Genomic DNA, 20,094 nt, shown 5'->3' with positions numbered 1-20,094 from the left:
GCTTGTTTGTATCTGTTGTCTTTCCACTTCCAAAAGGCAGAGAATACCTGAATTCTTTCAGTCTTGCAACAGGAAGACATAGGGAGCTGCTCTATCCCAGGAGTTGTGCAAGGAACTTGACATTGTGCAAGTGTGGTTGCCCTTTTTGGATGGTTGTGCATCACATCTTTACTGACAGTTATTGTGGTTGAGTATTGGGTTATTTTACAAAAATCAGTAAACCATGGCTTCAAAAAGAAGATAACTGCATTCTGTCTTTTTATAGTCACAGCCCAAGGATGTAACAGGGTGGAACTGTGTGCATGTTTAGAATATACTGGATATTCTTTCAAAGATTAGCTTATTTGAGCGACTGGTTAAACAAAAGTAGCAGTTACATAATGTTTACGTGGATTCCTACTTAAGCACCCTCCTACTGGGGTGTGGCGATGGTTAGGTGCTGAAGCTATAGATATAAGCAGGACCTGCAGAAGTGGAAGTGACTTTTTCATTTGGAGACGTTGGTCAGAGCATTTGAGAAAAAGAATAAGAGATTACCTTGTTGCAACAGCATGGAGACTTGTGAGTTTGAAGTTTTAATGCTAAAAGATTGCTTGCTTTGCTTCCTGTATTTGTGGCAAATGATTTCTCTCTTCTGCTTTATGTAATTAGCTTGTGGTACAATTAAAGAATGCCTGCCACAGTGATTGACAATGGTGTCTAATTCTGTCCTGTGCTCCTATTTGTTCCGCATTTTGTTTTGAAAGCATGAACTCCTTTCTTTTTGGTATTATTTTGATCATGGATGTAAGTTTAAAATGTTTTGTACCTAGGCTTTTCTTCTAGATGTTTATACTTAGCTTATGTGCTTAACATGTGTTTTTAAGAGCGTTAGAACATTTTTTAGAAAAGACAGTTGGAGTGAACTTTATGAGTCATTTTAATGTTAGCAAAGGCACTCCTTCACAATGATAATCAGTGAACTCAGCAAGAAAAAAACAAGGATGTTGAAGCAAGATTGGGATACAATCTACAAATGTTTGTATTTGTATGCACATGGTATATAGATAGCTGTGCTAGTATCAGTTTATATGGGGGGCTAGAGCATGGTAGGTATTGGTATGATTGCCTCCAGGGTAGCAAGATGGTGTAGCAACAACTTACATTAGTTTATTGTTGTCACGTGTACTAAGATTCAGTGGAAAATTTGTCTTGCATGTTGTTAATACATCATTACATCATTGTTAATAAATCATTGCACTGTGCATTGAGCTTGAGTAGGTGGAAAAATAGCAAAGCAAGATAAAATCTAAACGCTACCAAAAAGTGCAGTGCATGTTAGCATAAAGTGTAAGTTCATAACAAGGTAGATTGTGATTTCTAGAGTCCATCTTATTGCACTAGAGGTCCAGTCAAGAGTCTGACTGATAACTGTGGGATAGAAGCTGTCCTTGAGCATGGTGGGACATGCTTTTGTATCTTCTGCGCAATGGGAGAGGGCAGATGAGAGACTGTCCAGTGTGGCTGGGGTCTTTTATTACAAGAATTATATTTGGAAACAGTGGGATGAGTGGAGTGGGGTAGGTTGGTTCCTTTGATGTGTTGAGCAGTGTCTACAACTCTCTGTAGTTTCTTGTGGTCATATGCAGAGCAATTGGCATATCAAGATGTTATTCATTCAGACAGAATGCTTTCTCTGGTGCATTGATAAAACATGATAAGAGTTGATGGGGACATGCTGAAATTCTTTAGCCTCCAGAGGAAGTAGAGGCACTGTTGTCTTTTTTTGGCCATGATATCAATGTGGTTGGACCAGGGAGGTCTATAGGTGATCTTCACATCTAGGAACTTGTAGCAGCTGTGTACGCTCTGAACCTCAACACCACTGATGTGAACCAACCCCCCCACTCCCACCTCAGCTGTCTGGAGTCAATGACCACTTCATTTGATTTTTGACATTGAGGAAAAGGTCATTGTCATGATAACATTTCCGCCTGTATCCTGACTCATTGTTATTTGAGATGTGGCCCACTGCAGTGGTATCATCTCCAAACTTGTAGATGGAGTTAGCGCAGAATCTAGCCATGCAGTCTTGAGTGTTCAGGGAGTGGAGCAGGGGGCTCAGAATACAAACTTGTGGAGCATCAGTGTTTAGAATCGTTGTGGCAGAGGTGGTGGTACTTATCCTAATTGTGGTCAGAAGGAAAAGGATCCAGTAACAGAGGGAAGCATTAACTCTCAGGGTTGGAATGTGGTGATGAGCTTGCTTGGAACGATAGTATTGAAAGCAAAAATGTAGTCAGTTATCAACAGTCTTCCACGGGTGTCTTTACTGTCTAGTTGCTTCATAAATGAGTGTGTGGTCTCTGCTGTTGATCTGTTTTGATAGTAGGCAAATTGTGAAAGGTCAACAGTGTTTGGAAAGCAGGAGTTGATGAGTCACTACTGAAACACCAAAGCTGGTGAAATAAAGATCTTTATTCATCACAATAAGCAGGAATTCTACTTGAATGCCCTCTCTGAAGACTCTTCCAAACTCAAAAAATACCATATATTATACCGTTAACATCAAAGGTAAGAGCTGGTAATTCAATACAATTTTTCATTAGTTACAATGACATCACTTCAATTTCTTGGGCTGACAATTCCTCCTTTGAATTACAGAGGTACAGTAGGAGACACATCTGGATGTTTAAATGCAGGGCCTCTTCATCCATCCTACCTATGTCATTGTTAGCAAACATGGATCACAACCTCTGGCTGCTCACTCTCCCACTTAAAGTGTGCTGTGGACTGTTTCTGAGGTGTCCCTGATCTGGAACACAGGAGGCAACAAATTACCCCAGAACCTCATTCTCATCTGTAGAACCTCTTTTCTGTTCCCCTAACCAATGAATCCACTCTCACTACCATTCATCCCTCTCCCTCCTTCCCTTCTGAGGGGCAGAGTCAGACTCATAGCCAATAACCTGACCCCTGTGGCTTTTCTCTGCTGGATCATCTCCCCAATAGTATCCAAAGCGGTAGGCCTGTTATTGAGGGGAATGGCCACAGGGAGATTCAGCACTGGCTGCCTATCCCCTTTCCCCTGCCTGATAGTTATCCAGTTACCGGCGTCCTGCACTTGGGATACAACTACTTACTTGTATGCCCTGTTTTTCAAACCCTCAGCTTCCTGTTCATCCAGTTCCAGCTCCAACTGCATAGTACAGTCTGTTGGAAGCTGCAGCTGGATACACTTCTTGCAAATGAGGGCATCAGGGACACTGGAGGTCTCCCTACATTCCCACACCCACTAGGGGAGCATTCCAGTATCCTGTCTGGAATCCACACTAAATGGGCAATAAGAAATAACTATCCTCACTGGAATTCAGGAGAGTGGGAGGAGATCTTATAGAAACATATAAAATTATGAAAGGGATAGATAAGATGGAGGCAGGAAAGTTGTTTCCACTGGTAGGTGAGACTAGAGTTAGGGGATGGTTTGGGGGAGTAGATTTAGGACGGAGATGAGGAGGAGGTGCTTTTTCCAGAGGTTGGCCAGATCTGCCATGATCTTATTGAATGTTGGAGCAGGCTTGATGAGCCAGAAAGAATAAATAATGAAAAATAATCTACCTACGGATGAGTCTCTCCTCGCTAAAGCCTCAACTTCCCACTCTGACATTAGCCTACTCTTACAATGGCCACTCTGCTTAAACGTTTTTTGATTAGTCCTTGCCAAGTGCCTAATAATGTGTAATCCAATGTCTCCTCAAGAATGTGACATGCAAAATGTTCCGACTACCTCCGCTTGCTTCTTTTAAACTTTCTCTCCCCAAGCAATCCGGTGCCTCCTTAATTTAAAGCTGTGGTATCTTCCCTCATTACTGCCATTTCCACCAGTTGACCACGTATCGCTCCACACTCCTGAGCTGGATCGTTTCCCATATTCCACCGTCATTTCACCTTAACCACTTGGCAAACCATATCTCTTGAGAAGCCAACATTTTGCTGCGGGCTATCAACTTGTGCAGTATAGACAGTACTGTATGTAAAGCTATACTTTCAACTTCAGACTGATTACTGCTTGCAATTTGCATTAAGAACTGAAGACTGGCTCTTGTTTGAATTAATACATTATATGCTGTATTCACATAACTCCAGAATATTCTTTAAAATATCTCATGACTAAGCTCTCGACGCTCTTCATGATGGTACATGTTAGAGCCATTAATGACTGTGCGGAAGTCATTAATGCACATTACCTAATGTTGCTACTCATAGCTCCACGGACCTGCATTCAACCTTGTTGTTAGGTCTATCTTTGTGGAGTTGCAGTTTCTTCCTGTTAAGGGATAGGTTCCTTTAATTGATGACAGTAAATTGCCCTTTGACGTAGGGAGGTCACAAATGACCCAAACATTGGTTGATAAGCAAATGAGAAAGTAAAAGCTGGAGGCAACAAGGAACGGAGCAATGAACCTGATGAGATCCTTCTATTGAGAGTTGGCATAAACTTCATGAGCAGAATGTATTGCGCATCATCTCAAATTAGATTCAGACAATGTGCCACATTGGAGTGAAACCAATGGCATTACTTGCCATTGCACTGGATAAGTCGAGCATGACAGGTTACTGTTTCAGACTTATTCCTGACGTATAATGGGTTGATGATTGGTACTTGTAGGATTATTTGAGGGTGGGGTTGGAAGGAGTGTTATTGCACCCAGAACAATGATCAGCTAAAATGCATATCGGGCAAATATCTTCTAGTTATGATAGATAGCTGAATTTAAATTTGAACAGCCACCACCTTAAAGCAAATGTGTCACAGTCAAATTTGATATCTGCAGGAAGGGAGAGGATGAGAATGACTGGGCAGATTACATGAGAATCAGAAATCAGGAACTAACAACACCTACAAAACCAGCTGAAGCAAATTATCCTAAAGAGATAATCAGAACAGTGTCGCACTCTAAGATTACAGGAAAATAAACTCAGGAATGAACTCCACCATGGATGCTCCCAAGGCAGACTGCGGAAGGAGAAGGGTTGGGCATGGGGCTAGTAACCCCGTCATGTAAAATTCAGAATTACAGAAACACTAACAGAAACTCTAAAGCCCAGACCACTGGGAGAGGGAGGATATCCAAAGATGGGCTACACCTGGGAACAACTTGAAAAACTGGCCCAGGAGAGGGGCTAAGGCAAGCTGCTTTCAATGGCTTATGTTCCAGTAGGGGTGTTGAGTTTAAGTGAGTAAGTTCAGTAATGGGATTGATAGGAATGCTTTGAGAGCAGAAAGGAGTCTAATCTACAATTGTTATGATACAGCAACAATGAATATAGAATTGAGGCAGGTTTTTTAATAAACAGATAAAACATTTATTAAACACTGCTCAATAAAGAAACCAAAAGTGAATAAACGACTAACTTAACCAGAAGTTAATGGCTCTATGGCAACTTGAACAGTTCTTAAAGCGATAAATGCAAAAGTCCAAATGATTTACACAGTCATTAAGGAGAGACTTTCCTGCAGTAATGAATTCCTTGACGATGTGACGTTACTGCTGATCCCAGCCAAAATATGTCTTGCCTGAAGGATTTACAATGAAGGAAATAAAAACAGCTTAAAAGAACTGACCTTCTCTTGACAAATAACACTGCGCACAGCTCTTTCTGCTTTCACAACACAGGAGCTATCTCGGATGTGGGTTACTACCCTCTGAATGTGGAATCAATAACGTCAATCCTGTACTACCAATGACTACACCAACTTTACTCAATCTTTCGGGTCTCCATACTTACATAAATTCTGCACTCTCCGACTGGACTAAACTGGCAGCATTTGGTGAGACTGCCAGCAATAACCTTTGAGACTTAAGGCAGAGAGTAAAACTCCACTTTAAAACAAAACTGCGTCATGAGATGAATACGCAGCATAACAGAGTCACTGACGAATTAAACCATGAACTGACCTGCGTCACAGCAGGCTTTCCCCTTTTATACCTGTTGAAACAGGCCATCACATGACCTCTTACTGATTGGAAAATTACATCATGTGATCTCACACTGGTGGGAAACTACATCACCCCACCATCACCAGATCATTACATCATGCTCACCAGATATTCAATTATGTTATGGCCATAAGACAGTCACAAGATACCCGCAGGGTATGTAACATAGTAAATAAATCAATTATGAGAACTCAGTCATATTAGTTTAAAAAAATTAACCAAATAGAAGCAAGAAACTATTTAGAAGAAACAGTATAATGGCTTATAAAATTCAAATCTTGTGTTAGTACACTTTATATCATGTGACTTAAAAACACATTTAAACTTACCTTGTCATTTTCCTTTAAAGCCCTGTATTTCAAACCAGACAGCTGGAGAATCAATACAACATTGAGACCATCGGACTTAATGAAGGTGTAGTGTTACGTACCCTGTAACTGGGTGTCTAACCAGCAGAGAAAGAAGAATCCGTTGGAGTCTGGTGGTACTATATTCAAAAGTGTTTATTAATAAAAATAAGCAAAAACCATATCAATAATGCAAATATATAGATAACACGAGTTAGCAATAATAAACCTCAAAGTGTAGGAATAATAATAAGCAATAATAAACAAGCTCTATCGATGTCTAGGGGTAAATGAATTGTCATAGAATATAAAGTTAAGTTCAGTTCATGTGTGCTGAGGTAGATATTGGTTGTTGTGTTGTAATCGTTGGAGAGAGCGAGAGAGAGAGCAAGTGAGAAGTAACAGCTACAGCAGTCAAACCTTCCTTTGCATTCTTGATCCGTCATGTCATTGTGGCTATTCAGTTATGACCCCTCTGTCCTTCAGCTAGATTGTTCTTCTGTGGTCTCAACTATCAATCAATTTTGAATGACAGACTCCATCAAACCAGCCCACTCTGGCTGTCGACTGAGGAATGTTAACGAACAGAATGGTATAAGATAAGTAACCCTCTCAGAAGTCATAATACGGTGAATCAACAAGTCTCTCTGCCCTCTCTTATCTGTAGCAGATGTTCTTGCATGTTTTCATCTCTCTCTCTCATGAGCAGCATAGCAACAGTAATGGTTCGTGATTCTCCCGGGGGGGGGGGGAATATGGGCAACTCTGCCCCCCATTGTCCATCAGAACTGTTCATCCTTCATAACAGTAGAAAGATTTTGATTCCCCCAGGGGATTTCCCAAGTTATCAGGTACACCAACTTAAAAAAAACTGTGCCTGTGTGAAATTCATAGAACACATTTAATAGTATATGCCTACATTTGAATATAAACCACAGTGGATTTCTGTCAACAGAGCTATACAGCGTGGAAGCAGGATCTTCCATTCATCAGGTCCGCGGCGACACTTAAGCATTCACAGAACATAAAACACTGAGCGGCACATGAGCATGACATTTGACCCATGACGTCTGCACCAAACAAGGTGCCGAATTAAATCTTTTCTGTGGTATGATCGATATTCCACCATTCCCTATGGATTCATGTATAAACACCACTATCATATCTTCTTCCTCTACCACTCTTGGCAGCACATTTCAGGGACCCACCACTCTCTGTGTAAGAACTTTACCCCTCACACCTCCTTTGAACTTTTCCTATCTCATCTTATAACCATATAACAATTACAGCACGGAAACAGGTCATCTCAGCCCTTCTAGTCTGTGCCTAGTCCCACCGACCCACACTCAGCCCATAACCCTCCATTCCTTTCCTGTCCATATACCTATTTAATTTTGCTTTAAATGACAATACCAAACCTGCCTCTACCACTTCTACTGGAAGCTCATTCCAGCATATCTTACATATATGCTGTCTAGTATTTGGCATTTCTACCCTGGGAGAAAGATTCCAACTATATACCCAATCCATGCTTCATTTTCATTTTATATTAAGTTCCCCCTCAGCCCCAGATTCTCCATAGAAAGCAACCCAAATATCTCCTTATAGAACACGCCCTTTAATCCAGGCAGCATCCTGGTAAACATTTTCTCCACCCTTTCACAAGCCTTAAATTCCTCTCTATCCTCCCTGTAATGGGGTGACCAGAATTGCACACAATCCTCCATGCAGCCTAACCAAAGATTTATGTAGCTGCAACATGACCTCTTTATCACACACAAAAATACAACTGCAGATGCTGTGGATCAAAGAATATGTACACGACGCTGGAAGAACTCAGCAGGTCAGGCAGCATCCGTGAGAAAAGAGTAGCCAACGTTTCGGGCTGAGACCCTTCATCAGGAATTTCCTGATGAATGGCCTCGGCCCGAAACGTTGGCTACTCTTTTCTCACGGATGCTGCCTGACCTGCTGAGTTCCTCCAGCGTTGTGTATGTATGACCTCTTTATCATTATTTTTTAACTCAATGCCTCATTCAGTGAAAGCAAGCATGTCATTTACAATACCTTCTTTTCTACCCTTAACTACTTGTGTGATCATTATCAGTGAGACATTTACTTTCACTCCTGATAAACTAATCCCATTTGATTCTTTCCACATTCCCATCGATTCTCACTGAATTCCATCATTTACTTATAGACTACGAGTAATATATAGTGGCCAATTAACCTTCCAAACAACACAATATTGTGATGTGAGTAGAAAGTTAAACATCCAGACAAGGCTTTATGAAGCACTGGTGTGCTCGCACTTGAAATATTGTGAACAGTTTTGAGCCCTTTAGCCAAGAAAGGATGTGTTGACATTACAGAGGTTTCAAATGAGGTCCATGAAAATAATCCAGAACTTAAAGGCTTGTCATATGAAGAGCATTTGATGGCTCTGGGCCTGCATTCTCTGGAATTCAGAAGAATGAGAGGTGGCCTCATTGGAACCTACTGAATGTTGAAAAGCCTCGACAGAGTGGATATGGAGAGGATACTTTCTATGGTGGGGGAGTCTAAGATCAGAGGACGCAGCCTCAGAAAAGTGGAGTTATCTTTTTAGAAGTGAGATGAGCAGGATTTTCTTTAGCCGGAGAATGGTGAATCTGTTGTATTTGTTGCCACAGGCAGCTATGGTGGCCAAGTCATTTGGTGTATTTAAGGCAGAGGTTGATAGATTCTCAATTAGGGAGGGCATAAAAGGATATATGGGGAGAAAGCAGGAGATTGGGACTGAGAGGGAAAATAGATAAGCCATGATAAAATGGCAGAGCAGACTCAATGAGCTATATAACCTATTTCTGCTCTTATATCTTGTGGTCTTATGGTCTAAATGCATGCAGTCATAGGGAGACCCCACACAGCCCTGGGTTGCTGGAGGCCTGAGGCAGCAGCAATACTAGCTGCACCTATGTGCCTTGCAAGTTTAGCTACTTTCATTAAAAATAGATGTTTTCCTCAAGGAACCAAGATGTAGCAGGTAGTGCAGCTGCTGCACAGAGCCAGTGACTTGAGTTCAGCCAGCGCCATCTGTGTGGAATTTACACATTCTACCTGTCATCATGTGGGTTTCCTGTGCATGCTCTCATACTCTCATTTCCTCCAAATCCACCAGATATACTGGCTGCAGGTTAATCGACTACTGCAGATTATCTCAGTATGGGTGGCTGGGAGGAAAATCAGGGAATTTGTGAAAGTTAACGCATGTGAGAGAGTATAGGTTATAGTGAAGTAAATGGGAGAGTGGAATTGACAGGATTTCTCTGCAAACTGGTGTTGGCTCCGTAGGTAATACTCCCTTCTTTATCATAAGGAAATAAATGCCAAAACTTGCACTGACTAAATTTATGAATGAGAAGAATGGCCCAGTTTTTGCAGGTAATGCAGGTGATATTTCCCCATTTGCAAATCAGCAGCTTTAGAATTTCTGATATACAAAGCGACAGGTGAAATCTCCATAAAGAGGAGATATTTGAGACCTTAGCATGCTTAAAGGGGAATAAATCCCCAGGGCTGTGAGTTGATCTCAGGTTGCTCTCCCAGACAAGGGAAGAAGTTGCTGGGGTGTTAATTGGGATTTTTAAAGCTTGCTGGCTATAAGTAACGTACCAGATGGCTGATGGAGAGCAAATGTGATCCACTTTTTCAAGAAAGCAACAGAGAAAAGCTTGGTGATTACAGACCTGGGAGCCTGACATCAGTAGCAGGGAAGTTAGTGGAAAAGGTTCTGAGAGGTAGGGGTAATGATCATTTAAAAAACAATAGCAGATTTTGCTTGACCATTCTAAAATTTTTTTTTTGAAGAGGTGTACTGAGTGCAGCATTGCGGTGGACATGTTTTACATGGATTTCAATAAGAGACTGGACTAAGGAGTTAGGGTCCGAAGAATCCAAGGAAAATTGGTAAATTGGATCCAAAATTGACTAGGCAATAGAAGATAAAGGGCGATCATATAAGGTCGTTTTTCATGTTTGGATGCCTCATACTAGTGGTGTTCCACACTGATCAGACCTTTGCTATTTGTAAAACATGAATATCTTTGATACAAGTGAAGGAAGCGTGATCAGCAAGATTTTACAAAGATTTTACAAAGGTTGCTGGAGTTGTTAATATGGAGGGTACACTTATGCTACTGGATGCTATCAGTCTGTTGGTGAAAAGGAACAAGAAATGGCAGATGGAGTATAGTCCAGATAAATGTGTGATGATGCAGATGGGGAGAGCTAATGAGGACATAACTTGTAGAGTTTGAGGGAGCACCAAGGAACAAAGTGGCCTTGCTGTACAAGTTCAAAGATCTTTGAAGGTGGCAGCATAGGTAGATCATTTGGGTATGGAGGCATATGGGATACTGGCCTTTGTTGGTTGCAACATTGAATAAAACAGGGAGTTCATGCTCCAAATTTATAAAAGATTGGCCAGAGCTCAGATGGAATAGAGCATCTGGTCCTGGTTTCCACACTATTGAAAGATGCATAGGCAATTCACCAGGTTGTTGCCTGCCATGGAATGCTTTTGCCTTAGGGAGAGATTGTAGAGATTAGTTGGACATGGTCTGTTCTCCTTGGTACAGTGATGTTAACAGGAGACAGGATTGTGATACATAAAATTTGGAGTGGTATAGATTGTGTGTCTTCATATTAGATGTAAATAAATCCAGAGAACATTCTGTAGCTTTAGGGTCAAAGGTAAGAGATGGATGAGAGAGGATCGAAGGGAGGACCTACTTCACCCAGAGAGTGGAGAGTTTTTTTTGCTGTCTGGTATGTATAAGCTAAATCCAAAGTTTTTTCAGTGCTAAGGCATCAATACTCATGACAAAAATTGATGGCAAGCATGATTAGCTACTGCCCGCCATGAATTCTGTCCCATTACTTCTCTTCAATTCATGTTATAGGTATTTTTATTCTTCCAGAATCACGGAGTCACAGAATCCACAATCAGGAGAGCTCAGCAACATTTAAAACTTTATCAGTAAATCTTTAATAATTCTTCTTAAAGCTGACAGGTGCCCAGCTGACAGGTGCCAAGTTGACTTCCAGTTTGAAAAGAATAACAAGGAACATCGAACAATTGAGATTAGCAACAAGCGACTGATAGTCAGAAGGGGACAAACCTTCAATATTAAGGTGACCTTCAAAGATGGATTCAATCCCCAAGACGGCAAAGTAATCTTGATTTTAGAAGCAGGTAATGAGACGTGCACTTTAAAATGTACTGCAATATTTCAATGCAACATGAAAGATATAAAAGATATATGTTAAAATTACTCTTATGATGTGATATTTATTTAATAAATGAACAAATATGATATATTTACTTGAATGTATAGTTGCACTAGCTTCCACCAAAATGCTCCCATGGGAGTCCGGTTAATAGTTATCCAATGCGCGTGATTGGGGAAAACTGCTTTGGACTAAAGCCAGAGCCTGTCCCCGGATATGAACTGAACGCTTAGAATTGGTACAATTTTCAATGTTTTCAGTGTATTAAAGTTGTACTGTAGGAGAATTATAAGTTCTAACAAACTATTATCTTGCAAAGGATTCGAGTCAGTATATACTTAAATACAAGAGATTCTGCAGATGCTGGAAATCCAGAGTAACACACACAAAATGCTGGAAGAGTTTGTCAAGTCAGGCAACACCTGTGGAGATGGATAAACAGTCAGCATTTTGGGCCAAGACCTTCTGTCCTGATGTGTGGTCTCAGCCTGAGATGCTTATTCCTCTCCATAGATGCTGCCTGACCTGTTCAGTTCCGTAGTATTTGCTACAGTGTATACTAAAATAAAATTGCACTGCCTTTACAAAATAGTTTGGTTCAAAGAGAATTATTATTGCATTTTCAAAACAAAATACTATTTGCTTTTGATATATGTTTAATTATTTCTGTTGGTCTTGCTTTAGGTCAACAAGCTAAGAGATCAAACAATTCCAAAATAGAGGTTCGCTTCACTGAGTCAATAAATACAAAAAGATGGAGTGGAGTAATCTCCTCTGCCACCACAGATGAATTATGCTTGGCCATATCACCATCGCCACAAGCCATAATTGGTTACTACAGATTATTTCTGCAGCATGCTTACAAAGAGGATGTGAAGTACTGTCTTGGAAATTTTGTTGTACTCTTCAACCCCTGGTGCTCAGGTACATCTCATTTTAGGTAACTGTATTTCTGCAGTTAGTGACTCATTGCAATAAACACTTTGATGAATTTTCCCAATGTAAGTTTGACTATGTTTAACAGATGGCACTGAAGCTAGTGCTTTGTAAGTTTCAGTTGAATTTGCATTGTTAATATCTTACAAATCAGAATCGGGTTTAATATCATGAGCGCATGTTGTGAAATCTGTTAACTTTACAGTAGCAGTAAAATGAAATATGTGATAAATAAATAAATAGAAAAAAATTAAGTTCCATTAAGTATGTGTGTGTGTGTATGTATATATATATATTTATAAAATTGTTAAGTTAAAATAAGTAGTGCAGAAGAAAACAGAAAGTAGTGAGATGGTGTTCATGGGTTCAATGTCCATTTCGGAATTGGATGGCGGAGGGGAAGAAGCTGTTCCTCAATCACTGAGTGTGTACCTTCAGGCTTCTGTACCTCCTACCTGATGGTAACAATGGGAAGTGGGTATGTCCTGGGTGGTGGGGATCCTTAATGATGGACACTGCCTTCCCTAGGCACCGCGCCTTGAAGATGACTTGGATACTATGGAGTCTAGTACCCATGATGTAGCTGACTAATTTTACAAGTTTCTGCAACTTACTTTGATATTGTCATGATCATATGATTATTGCCTTGTCTTCTTTATCTTTCAGAGGATGAAGTTTTTCTCAACAGTGATGTTCAACGAAATGAATATTTGTTGAATGAAAATGGAGTTATTTATGTTGGTAGTGGTGATTATATCAGTGACAGAAAATGGAATTTTGGACAGGTATATGAGTGTTAGGAAATATTTTATTGCTTTACTTTGGTGGACAGAGTAACATCACATAACATTTTTATATTTCTACTGGTTAGCATGGAAAGAGCTCTTCTGATTCCGTGGTCATGTATCTTTGTGTTAAATAATTTAAAGAACTAAATGTATTCATTTTGCACTAAAATAGTGGAAATCAGCTGAGAAATGCTCATTTCCAGAGTACATTAGTGTTTCAAAGTGCTGATTTGGGTTAGAATATTGTACATAGAACAATGTAGCACTGTCTGGGCTCTTTGATCACTGATTTTGTGCTGATCTAGATCAGCCAACTTCTTTATCCCTTCCCTCCTACATATTCCATAACTCTTCAATTTTTTTCCATCCATGCGCCTATATAAGAGTCTCTTAAAAGCCACTGCGACTACCACCAGCACACACAACTCTGACATCTCTAGAAAACTTTCCATCACTCAGCTTTTAGGGTTGCATGTTCCAGAGCGTCTTTTTCACATTACATAACAAACTGAAGTTAAGCTGTATATACTGTTCCTGTAACCAAAGACTTGCTGATTCTTGCTTTGGGCCTATGTCTGAATACTGAAAGTGTGAATGCTTGAGTTGTATAGCCATGAGTACAGAATCCTGATCTGCAAATAAAAAACTGTTACATGAAATAATCACTGCAGTAAGCTAGCTTTACGTTTGATAGCAGAAATTGTCAGATGGCCTTTGAAATTGAAACAAAGGAAGAAGGCAGCTGCCTCCAATGTTGGGATTAAAAATCTGTACTTTAATTGACAAGGCAAGTGAAGTGAGAAAGGATGAGCCACTTATGGATTCAAGGTCAAAAGACTGAAGAAAAAATGCTAAGAGCAGCTGAAACATTACTTTCTTAATTACCGGAGAAAAGGAAAACACAATTAAATAACTCTAAGTTAAATTTAAATGAATATAGCATGGGAATAACTCTGGGAATTAAATTTGTGATGTTTAATGCTGATATAAACATTCATTTCTCTAGTTTGAAGAAGATATTTTGGACATCTGCCTGAAGATATTGAACAACACTCCCAAATATCTAAAATCACCGAACAAGGAGATTCGAAAGCGATGCTCTGCTGTGTACATTGCTAGAACTGTGTCTGCCATGGTAAGCATTTAAATGTCAAGGATAAAGCTACGGCATCCCTGGTGTACTCCTGGCAGAGTCACTCTGTCAGAAATAGTGCAAGCATGAAGGTATCTTAACTGATCTAGGATAGAAAGACCATTTTTGCACACCAGTTAGCCCCAGCCTCTGGGTCAAGGAAGAGTGAATATGGTCAGGTTCAGATACTGCACTCCTGCGGAGGTCTATTGAGAGAATTAGTGGTACATTAATTTGCCAATTCTCACTTTGAATAAGTACCACTTTGATGAGGAACTGAAGAATGCATGACATTGAACGAAACCCACAAGGCAGGAAACTCAGAAAAGGAGGAGGAGAATAAAACATTGAGCATTGACAATACAGCACAGTACAGCCCCTTTAGTCCACAATGCTGTGCCAACCCTTTAACCTATTTTAAGATCAATCTACTCCTTCCCTCCCACATAGCCCTCCATTTTTCTTTCATCCAAGTGCCTATCTAAGATTCTCTTATATGTTGCTAATATATCTGTCTCTACCCCCACTACAAGCAGCGCATTCCATGCACCAACGTCTCTTTATGTGAAACAAAAAACTATCTCTGATATCCCACCCACACCCCACCATGCTTTCTACCAAACATCTTCAAATTATTCCCCTTTGCAATTAGCCATTCCCTTCCAGGGGAAAAATGTCTCTGATGCTCACAAACACTCAATGAACCATTTATTAGATAAATCCTGTTATTAATAAAGTGGCCACTGAGTATATGTTCATGTGAGGGAAATGGACAATCAATGCCTGGAATCAGAACCTTTATCTGAACTGATCTGGACTGGATGTAGATTTCTTTATGTTTTCTCACTAATAGCAAAACTGTGATTTAATAGTCTATCCCATGCCTTTGGTCCAAACAAAATCTTGTCTGCTCACCCCTGGACACTCATCTTCTATTTTCTCTTTTCTGCCACCTTGATTCTAGCTTAGGTATTAATAGGGACTTTTCACAGTGATTTGACTTCAAATGCATGTCAGCTCAGGAAATATTGAGGGTGGGGGGTGTTGCAGAAGATAGGAGATTGGGGCTGAGAGGAAAATTGGATCAGTCGTGATGAAATATCGGAGTAGACGAAGAGCCAAATAGCCTAATTCTGCTCCTATATTTTATGGTCTTAAAATAAATAAGGTTATCCCTTACCACCATGTTTGTGGATTATTAATTTCCTTAGCAGTAGACCCAGAAAAATAATATGATGTAGGACCAAATAATATGTTGAAAAAAGTGAAATTGTCATGACTGTCAGATACAAAAATGGGAGCTAGTTTTTTGTAAGTGATTGTAAATTATCCAATATACTCATTCTTTTTATTTGTTTATCATTGTCACATTTTTGCATTTTCAAAAAATATCTGTACACATTTATTTCCAGGTGAATTCTTCAGATGATAAAGGAGTTCTGACTGGTAGATGGAGTCCCCCATATACTGACGGAGTGTATCCAGGGAGATGGAATGGAAGTGTTGCAATTCTTCGGAAATGGAATGATGGGAACTGTAGAGCAGTTTGCTATGGGCAGTGCTGGGTGTTTGCTGCAGTGACTTGCACAGGTAGAGAGACAATTGGCATTTGAGCTATCAACAAAAATGACAGGTGAAATTTGTGTTAAATGTACATATATATTTAAACATTTCTAAGTATAATTAAAATATATTTTTCATTAGTAAGTGGTTATAGAAAAATATTTTAATATTAAATGACATATTCCCACATTTTGCATGGGAACAGCATTTCAGTAGCAGATTAACATAAATCCAATGGAATAGTACAAACAACAGTTTACATAATGTCACTAATGGTAAGAACTCAGGAGAGTATGAAAATATAAGTAGTGTGTGAAGAGGCTGGTTCTCTATATCAAAGTAAGCATATGGTAAAAATAGAGGAAAAAGCTCCAAAGCATGCACCATAGGCTCAAGTGATATTAACTAGTGATATTATGCCTTTGTCACAACAGAAAATATGATAACCTGACAGATTTAATGAATGAAATCAGAGAAGTACAACTGGTTGCAATGAGCAGTGTCCTGGAATTTACTCTGCAGATGATCCACATTAAAGTGAAAGATTTTATTATAACTTTTTTTACTGCCAGTAAAAAAGCAGTTACTGAAATCAATTTTCCATCTGAATTATTAGCTGGTTACTTTGAATTTGCTATTGACATTTAAATCGCTGATGATAATTTTCAGTGGAAATATTTATTATTTTAAATTTTAAAATTTCATTCACTCAACCAAGAAGATATTTTGGCACTACTGGAAACATATGCACAATATTTAAATTAATAACTTCTTTCTTCAGTTTTAAGATGCTTAGGAATTCCAACCCGTGTGGTTACAAACTTTGACTCTGCTCACGATGCTGATGCAAACTTAACCATTGACAAATACTATAATGTTGAAGGATATAACACCGGAGAATCATCTGACAGTGTTTGGTGAGTTAAAAGATATGAATGTTGAAATAGAACCATGCTTTGCTACCAAATGCATTCTGCAAAACATTGTAATATGAATTCTAATTGTAGAAAATTTCATTGCAACAATCCCTTGAGTCATGGAAGAATGGGGGGGGTGTATGGGTTGAGGGTGATGAACATCCTTCTTTGTATCATTAAGTTATTGAGCCGCACAGCACAGAAATAAGCTTTATGACCCAATTTTTCCAGGTCAAATAAGTTGCTTACCTGAGCTAGTTCTATCTTCTTGCATTTGGCCCCTCAACTTCAACCTTCCCTGTATGTGTACATCTAAGTAATTTTAAATGTTACGATTTTACTCACTTCTATCACGTCCTCTGGCAACTTGTTCCATATACCTAAAATTGTCTGAGTAGAAAAGTTGTCCATCAGTTACCTTTTAAGTCTCTCACAACACCTCTGTCTTCTAGTTTTAGATTCCCATATCTTGGGAAAAGACTGTGACTATTCACCTTTTCTATGCTCCTCGTGATTTATAAACCTCCAAAAGGTCATGCTTGATAGTCAGTATATAGTACCAGAAGTAAAACCAAAGGATAGGAAGAAAGGAAATTGAAATGAAAGAAGAATGAAACTAAGAAGAAGGGCATATCCAATCAACAGGTGGAGCTAGACTGGGAAATATTCCAGCCGCACTTCTGAGTGCAGTGATAGTTTTGGTAATAGAGAATATTTTAGTACTGCAGAAAAAATGTCTAGCTGTCAACATTTCAGAAGTTGAAGTAAAGTTTGTGTTGTAAGTATGTTGCTACTCACATATATAGATTCACTGATCTGTATGAAGTTACTAAGTCTGTGAAATTTCTGAAAGTGTTCAAGTACCTGTAAGATTTGGGAATATTACTAATTGCTCTTGTCAACTGGAACTCTATAAATGTACCCAACTATTGACAAGCATTGCCATCACAAAATATTTAGTTGAGGTTGTCAGTTATAAATATTTATAAAAATAGTGTAGTTTAAGAGCTCAACATAAGATGTTAATATTGAAAGAGGGTGCATTGCATGTAAAATATTAAATGCATTGGTAGTTTAGTCACAGTTAGATGTTTGCTTGGAGTACCTAGTGAATAACCGTTTAAACTAAAGAGCAACAAAGCAAGCTCATTGATGTACACCAGGGTAGTAACCTCTGGACTGCTGCCTGTATCACATGCCTGTGAGGATGAGAGCAGGAAGATTTGGCAGGTGAATGTGTGGCTGAGAAATTGGTGCAGGGCGGCAGGAAGTTGGGGGGGGGGTGTTGCTGAAGAGCAGGACCACCAAGGTAGTAAATTCTGGATTAATCCAGGTATCACATGCTAATCAGGGCAGGAATAGGATGATAGTACAGATGAATGAGTGGTTGGAGAAGTGGTGCAAGGGGCAGAGTGACAGATTTCTAGATCATTGGGATCTCTTCTGGGGAAGGAATGGCCTGTACATGAGAGACCACATGCAGATGATAGGACAAAACTCTAGTCAGTGAGATGAGTTGAAATGTAACATGGAGGCAAAAGCAGATGATAGAGCTGACTAATTTTACAATTCTGCTCCTTATTTTGATCTTGTGCAGTAGACTCCTCATCCCCCCCATACCAGGTGGTGATGCAGCCTGTCAGAATGCTCTCCACATTACATCTATAGAAGTTTTTGAGTATTTTTGTTTACAAACCAATTCTCCCCAAACTCCCAATGAAATATAGCTGCTGCCTTGTCTTCTTTACAGCTGCGTCGATAAGTTGTGACCAGGTTAGGTTCTCAGAGATACTGACACCTAGGAACTTGAAATTACTCACTCTCTCCACTTTTGATCCCTCTATGAAGATTGGTTTGTGTTCCCTCATCTTACCCTTCCCCTGATTCATGCCTATTCCTTTTTTTTCAGGAACTTTCATGTTTGGGATGAGTGCTGGATAGCACGAAATGACTTACCCTCAGGATTTGATGGATGGCAGGTTGTGGATGCCACACCACAGGAGGAAAGTGGAGGTAATGCAGGCTGGGGCATGCTATATGCACCAGGAACATGGCAAGATCCCTGGATTCCAGTCTGGTATTTAATTAAATCTCAGTTTAGTCTTTCTTTTCTCCTATTGAATCCTTAAAGAAAGGAATCACAGGGGAAGCGATCTTTGAAACATCTCTTCACTTTTTTAAGAATAATTAGGAATTTTACCCTGTAGCCAATGGTCTGGGTAGAACTGACAATGCCTTGGGAAGACTGGATTGAGGAGGTGTTTGAATGTAAGAAAGCCAAATACCAGGAACTGGTAAGCAGTGCCAGAGACAGTCGTGGGGGGCACCATGTGAGCCCATAAAGGTGACGTATAGAGGTTTTGCTGGTTTCTTGCTCTGCAGAACCTACTCTCTCCTTGTCATTATGGGAGTAGCAAAGAAATGGGCTATCAGGACTGTCAGATAGGCTGATGCGAGAACCTACAGATGGCTATGGATCAAGAGGTGTAACCTGTGAATCCTGGGACTTAAGCCAAGGCCTGATCAATCCTGGCTGGATTACCTGGCGAGAGTATTTTATGTTGAAAGACCTGAAACAGCCGATGATCCCAGGTTACATCACTGATGATGTCCCCATCCTAGGATGCATCTCAGCATCTTACAGAAATGTAGCTCCAGAGTTACCTCATTTAAGGGAATGGTTCTAGTTTTAGCAGATTTGCCTGTATAGTTCCTTCTGTCAAAGTACATGAGACAGCTAGCCTATTTACATACAATATTAATAGGAGTAGATGTGTTTGCTAAGATAACAACTTTCTACAGGAGCACAACTGAGAGCATCCTGACTGGCTGATCATTGCCTGATATGAGAACTTAATCACAGGATTCTGTAGAGAGTGATGGATAGCCCAGTGCATCTGTAGTTGTGGACTTCCAATGATTCAGGACATTTACAAAGACAGGTGGGTAAAAAGGGCCCGAAGGATCATTGGCAACCTGAGTCACCCCAACTACAATCTATTCCAGTTGCTACCAACCGGGAAGTAGTACCGCAGCACAAAAGCCAAGACCAGCAGACTCCAGAACAGCTTCTTCCACCAGGCTATCAGACTGATTAACTCAAGCTGAATCGAGTGTATTTTCATGTTGCATTGACTGTTCTATTTATTATAAATTACT

At 39.8% G+C, this 20,094-nt stretch overlaps 1 protein-coding gene across 1 annotated transcript in view; it reads left to right on the top strand.

The window, feature by feature from the left end:
- The first annotated feature begins 471 nt into the window (after positions 1 to 471).
- Positions 472 to 20,094, top strand: part of LOC132400112 (uncharacterized) — a 134,389-nt gene continuing 114,766 nt past the window's right edge. The window contains exons 1-8 of the mRNA XM_059981189.1: positions 472 to 561; positions 11,376 to 11,564; positions 12,284 to 12,523; positions 13,202 to 13,320; positions 14,330 to 14,458; positions 15,868 to 16,045; positions 16,800 to 16,935; positions 18,845 to 18,948. Of these exons, the coding sequence (XP_059837172.1) occupies positions 552 to 561; positions 11,376 to 11,564; positions 12,284 to 12,523; positions 13,202 to 13,320; positions 14,330 to 14,458; positions 15,868 to 16,045; positions 16,800 to 16,935; positions 18,845 to 18,948 (1,105 nt within the window). The 5' untranslated portion in view covers positions 472 to 551. The remainder of the gene's footprint in view (positions 562 to 11,375; positions 11,565 to 12,283; positions 12,524 to 13,201; positions 13,321 to 14,329; positions 14,459 to 15,867; positions 16,046 to 16,799; positions 16,936 to 18,844; positions 18,949 to 20,094) is intronic.

The sequence above is a fragment of the Hypanus sabinus genome, chromosome 9 (genome assembly GCF_030144855.1).
Source record: "Hypanus sabinus isolate sHypSab1 chromosome 9, sHypSab1.hap1, whole genome shotgun sequence".
Classification (NCBI taxonomy): domain Eukaryota; kingdom Metazoa; phylum Chordata; class Chondrichthyes; order Myliobatiformes; family Dasyatidae; genus Hypanus; species Hypanus sabinus.
The sequence above is the reverse complement of the archived record's forward strand: the minus strand, read 5'-3'. Positions and strand labels throughout refer to the sequence as shown.